The sequence below is a fragment of the Silurus aristotelis genome (assembly GCF_946808225.1).
Source record: "Silurus aristotelis genome assembly, chromosome: 17".
In the NCBI taxonomy this organism is placed as follows: Eukaryota; Metazoa; Chordata; class Actinopteri; order Siluriformes; family Siluridae; genus Silurus; species Silurus aristotelis.
In genome coordinates this window covers 1,171,053-1,176,052 of record NC_139590.1, presented here as the reverse complement: position 1 = coordinate 1,176,052, position 5,000 = coordinate 1,171,053, and the positions used below count along the sequence as shown (strand labels likewise).

At 40.8% G+C, this 5,000-nt stretch overlaps 1 protein-coding gene across 4 annotated transcripts in view; it reads right to left on the bottom strand.

Moving 5' to 3' along the window:
• The window catches only part of shank1 (SH3 and multiple ankyrin repeat domains 1), a 60,557-nt gene extending 56,175 nt beyond the window's left edge, over positions 1-4,382 (bottom strand). For all 4 annotated transcript variants that reach the window (XR_014537616.1, XR_014537617.1, XM_083566813.1 and 1 more), the window contains exons 1-2: positions 4,232-4,382; positions 1,362-1,529 (exon numbers count right to left, since the gene is read on the bottom strand). Coding sequence is in view for 2 of the 4 variants with exons in the window: in XM_083566813.1 (XP_083422939.1) it covers positions 1,362-1,529; positions 4,232-4,321 (258 nt within the window). In the remaining 2 variants the exon portion in view is untranslated. The remainder of the gene's footprint in view (positions 1-1,361; positions 1,530-4,231) is intronic.
• Between the last annotated feature and the right edge of the window lie 618 nt (positions 4,383-5,000).

The window sequence follows — 5,000 nt, the reverse complement described above, 5'->3', positions numbered from 1 at the left end:
CACGTTATTACTCTGACGTGTTATTACTCTGACGTGTTATTATTGTGACACGTTATTACTCTGACGTGTTATTACTCTGACGCGTTATTACTCTGACGTGTTATTACTCTGACGTGTTATTACTCTGACGTGTTATTATTGTGACACGTTATTACTCTGACGTGTTATTACTCTGACGTGTTATTATTGTGACACGTTATTACTCTGACGTGTTATTACTCTGACGTGTTATTACTCTGACGTGTTATTATTGTGACACGTTATTACTCTGACGTGTTATTACTCTGACGTGTTATTACTCTGACGTGTTATTATTGTGACACGTTATTACTCTTACGTGTTATTACTCTGACGTGTTATTATTGTGACACGTTATTACTCTGACGTGTTATTACTCTGACGTGTTATTACTCTGACGTGTTATTATTGTGACACGTTATTACTCTGACGTGTTATTACTCTGACGTGTTATTATTGTGACACGTTATTACTCTGACGTGTTATTACTCTGACGCGTTATTACTCTGACGTGTTATTACTCTGACGTGTTATTACTCTGACGTGTTATTATTGTGACACGTTATTACTCTGACGTGTTATTACTCTGACGTGTTATTACTCTGACGTGTTATTATTGTGACACGTTATTACTCTGACGTGTTATTACTCTGACGTGTTATTACTCTGACGTGTTATTACTCTGACGTGTTATTATTGTGACACGTTATTACTCTGACGTGTTATTACTCTGACGTGTTATTACTCTGACGTGTTATTATTGTGACACGTTATTACTCTGACGTGTTATTACTCTGACGTGTTATTACTCTGACGTGTTATTATTCTGACTCTTTTTGTTTCAGGTTATAATTCAACAACAAACACGTGCAGTGTATATTTTTATTTTAAGCAATAAACTACATTATTTTATAATATTTATAGTTTTATAGAGTTTTAATTCATGATTTATTTTTCTGTTGCAGCTGGAATCCATTTAACTACAATCAAAATACAAGAGACATTTACTTATTTGTTTGTTTGTTTGGTTGTTCATTATTTGTTTGTGTTATTTGAAACTGTCCATTGTTTAAAATTCTATACAACAAAAATTATTTGAATATATTTTTATGAATATATACTACAATGACGAAGGTGTGGATGGAGGTCAAGATTAAGGTGAATATTGAAGATGTACCATCCTCCCCCCAATCATGGATGGAGACAAAAGATAAAACAGAAACAGGTCCATAATGGCAACAAAATCTCTATAACAGAAATCATGTATAAAATGTAAAACACACACACACACACACACACACACACACACACACACACACACACACATACACACACACAGGCACCTGGTGTGTCTCGTCCCAGCCGTTTTCATCCCTCACTCCGATCTTGGCTCTGTGATAGAGCAGCGTCTCGCAACAGGACGTGTCGCCCCCTGTCAGCGCTGTGTGGTACAGTGGCGTCAGGCCTCGCCGATCTTTATAATCCAGAGACGATCCTAAAGACAGCAGAGTCTAACACACACACACACACACACACACACACACACAGTGAATATGCTGTACATTCAAACTCTGTTTAGAAGAAGACTGAGATCCTGTAGGAACCGATGTGAGGTTCCACCTGATATTTAGAGGAAACACTCATAATTGCATGCTTTTTCTCATTAGCTCTTGGAGACACTCTGTCCTGGGTCCATATTACAAAAGCATACCGGGTTTCTGTCAGATTCATGCTTTAAATACAGTACCGATTGGGTCACAGCCGGTTTGACATCCTCGGTTCTGAGTCCGGTTTGGCTTGAAATTTGCCAGTACCAGTTGAGTTTGTTCAAATTTACAGAACCAAATGTAATTCAGCAGTGGTGGACAGTAAGAAAGTAAATAGAATTTGTTAGTGTACTCAAGTAGCTTTTTCCCGTTTCAGTACTTTACTGAAGGATTTTCATTTGGGGAGACTTTTACTGAAACTTCACTACATTTGAAAGTCAAATATTTCAACTACAACTACATTTTGTGAAATCAGTGATTCCTATTTATTTATGAGGATAAAAACTTACCTAATCAAACACGCAGCGAGTCACCAATCAGGGTCGAGCGCACGCTCTGTTTTACACTCTGTTTTAATTTTGCGCTCGGTGTATCTACTGATCACCAACATAAAGTTCAGCAAACATTTAGAGAGGAATAAAGGATCCTACTCTGTCCTCTAAATCTGCCTCTTTCAAACCATCTTCCTGCATCCTCAGCATTCTCCTACTGATATACCCCATGTCCCATGTCCCTCTGCACATGTCCAAACCATCTCAATCTCACCTCCCTCATCTTGTCTCCAAAACGTCCTACATGCGCTGTCCCTCTAATAAACTTATTTCTAATCCTGTCCATCGTCGTCACTCCCAACGAACATCACAACATCTTCAGCTCTGCTACCTCCAGCTCCACCTCCTGTCTTTTACTCAACACCACTGTCTCTAATCCATACAACATCTCAGGTCTCACCACAGTCCTATAAACTTTCCCTTTCACTCTCACAGATACTCTTCTATCACAAATCACTCCTGCTATCACTCTTCTTCACCCACTCCACCCTGCCTGCACTCTTTTCTTCACTTCTCTAACACACTCTCCATTACTTTGCACTGTTGATCCCATGTACCTGAACTCCTCCACCTTCTCCACCTCTTCTCCCTGCAACCGCACCCCTCCACTGCCCTCCCTCTCATTTACACACATGTACTCTGTCTTACTCCTACTGACTTTCATTCCCCTTCTCTCCAGCGCATATCTCCACCTCTCCAGGATCTTCTCCACCTGCTCTCTACTCTCACCACAAATCACAATATCATCCGCAAACATCATAGTCCACGGAGACTCCTGTCTGTCCTCACTCTTCAACCTGTCCATCACTACTGCAAACAGAAAAGGGCTCAGAGCCGATCCTTGATGCAGTCCAACCTCCACCTTAAACCAGTCTGTCATTCCTACTGCACACTTCACTGCTGTCACACTGTCCTCATACATGTCCTGCACCACCCTCACATACTTCTCTGACACACCAGACTTCCTCATACAATACCACAACTCCTCTCTCCACCCTGTCGTACGCTTTCTCTAAATCCACAAACACACAATGCAACTCCTTCTGTCCTTCTCTATACTTCTCCATCAACATTCTCAAAGCAAATAATGCATATTTTGTGCTCTTCCTCGGCATGAAACCATACTGCTGCTCACAGATCTTCACCTCTTCTCTCAGCCTGGCTTCCACTACTCTTTCCCATAACTTCATGGTGTGACTGATCAACTTAATTCCCCTGTAGTTACTGCAGGTCTGCACATCTCCCTTATTCTTAAAGATCAGTACCAGCACACTCCTTCTCCATTCCTCAGGCATCTTCTCACCTTCCAGAATCCTGATAAACAATCTGGTTAAAAACTCCACTGCAGCTCTCCTAAACATCTCCACGCTTCTACCGGTATGTCATCTGGTCCAACCGACTTTCCACTCTTCATCCTCTTAATCACTGCTCTCACTTCCTCCTTACTAATCTTATCTACATCCTGCTTCCCATCTCCACATCATCCAACCTTCTCTCTCAAAATACTCCCTCCATCTTCTCAACACACTCTCCTCACTAGTCAACACATTTCCATCTCCATCCTTTACTGCTCTAACTTGCAGTACATCCTTCCCAGCTCGGTTCCTCTGCCTGGACAATCGCTACAAATCCTTTTCTCCTTCCTTACTGTCCAACTTCTCCTACAGCTCCTCATATGCCTTTTCCTTGGCTTTCACCACATCCCTCTTCACCTGCTGCTGCATCTCCTTGTTCTCCTGCCTACTTTTCTCATCACTCTGTCGATCCCACTTTTTTCCAACCTCTTTCTCCTTCTGCTCTCCTGCACTTCCTCCACGGTCCATTGTGTGTTCAGGCATCAGGTGTAGAACTCTTAGTTCAGCCATCTTTGAATTTGGAGACCATGTGACTAATTTTGTGTTTGGGGAACAACTGCAAAGCTGGAAAAGTTTGGTGATTTTGGACATGTCCATCACCCTGTGATTATATATAAATTAATTATAATAAATAATGTGATAAATGTAAAGGCCACCTTCATTTATTATATATGATATTAATAAATAAATAGATTTGTGTGTGTGTGTGTGTGTGTGTGTGTGTGTGTGTGTGTGTGTGTGTGTGTGTGTGTGTGGTTACCAGCAGGGCTGTGTGTGCGTGAACTCGGACGGTTTTGTGCAGAGGTGTGAGTCCATCTTTTGCCCTGAAGTCGATATGAGCTCCGCCCATCACCAGAACCCTGATGATCTCACCGGTTCCCTGTTCACACTGAACAGCCAGCGTCAGGGGCGTCTCTGTATCACACACACACACACACACACACACACACACATTTACATTTATAAGGAGTTAGTTATTTTTTTTAGCAAATCAGTTTATTTGAGTCGACTCTCAATCACCTGCCAGAGTTTTGAACATGATTTTAGATTGTGATGGTGTGAAGCTGAGGTTTGTTGTGTAAACTTCACAAAACAGTGTTTAGCTTCATGGTGCTAACAGAGGCCATCTCATGGAGTTTGTGCCGCTGTGGTTTTCTCTGTTTTATTTAGAAGATTTATAATTTATTCAATAAAATAAAATATAATAATAATAATAATAATAATAATAATAATAATAATAATAATAATCGTCAGCGGAACGTTTATAATTGTAAGCTCTGTGCTGCCACGCTGTGGTTACACCTGGAACTGCACGTTTCATCATTCTCATATTTATCTTTCTCTATTTCTCAATCACTTTACTCTCTCTCTCTCTCTCTCTCTCTCTCTCTCTCTCTCTCTCCTCTCTCTCTCTCTCTCTCTCTCTCCCCTTCTCTCTCCTTCTCTCTCTCACACACTCTCTCTGACTCTATTTGTCTTTCTCTTTTACTTATATTTTCTTATTTCGTTTCTCTCTCTTACTTCAGTTT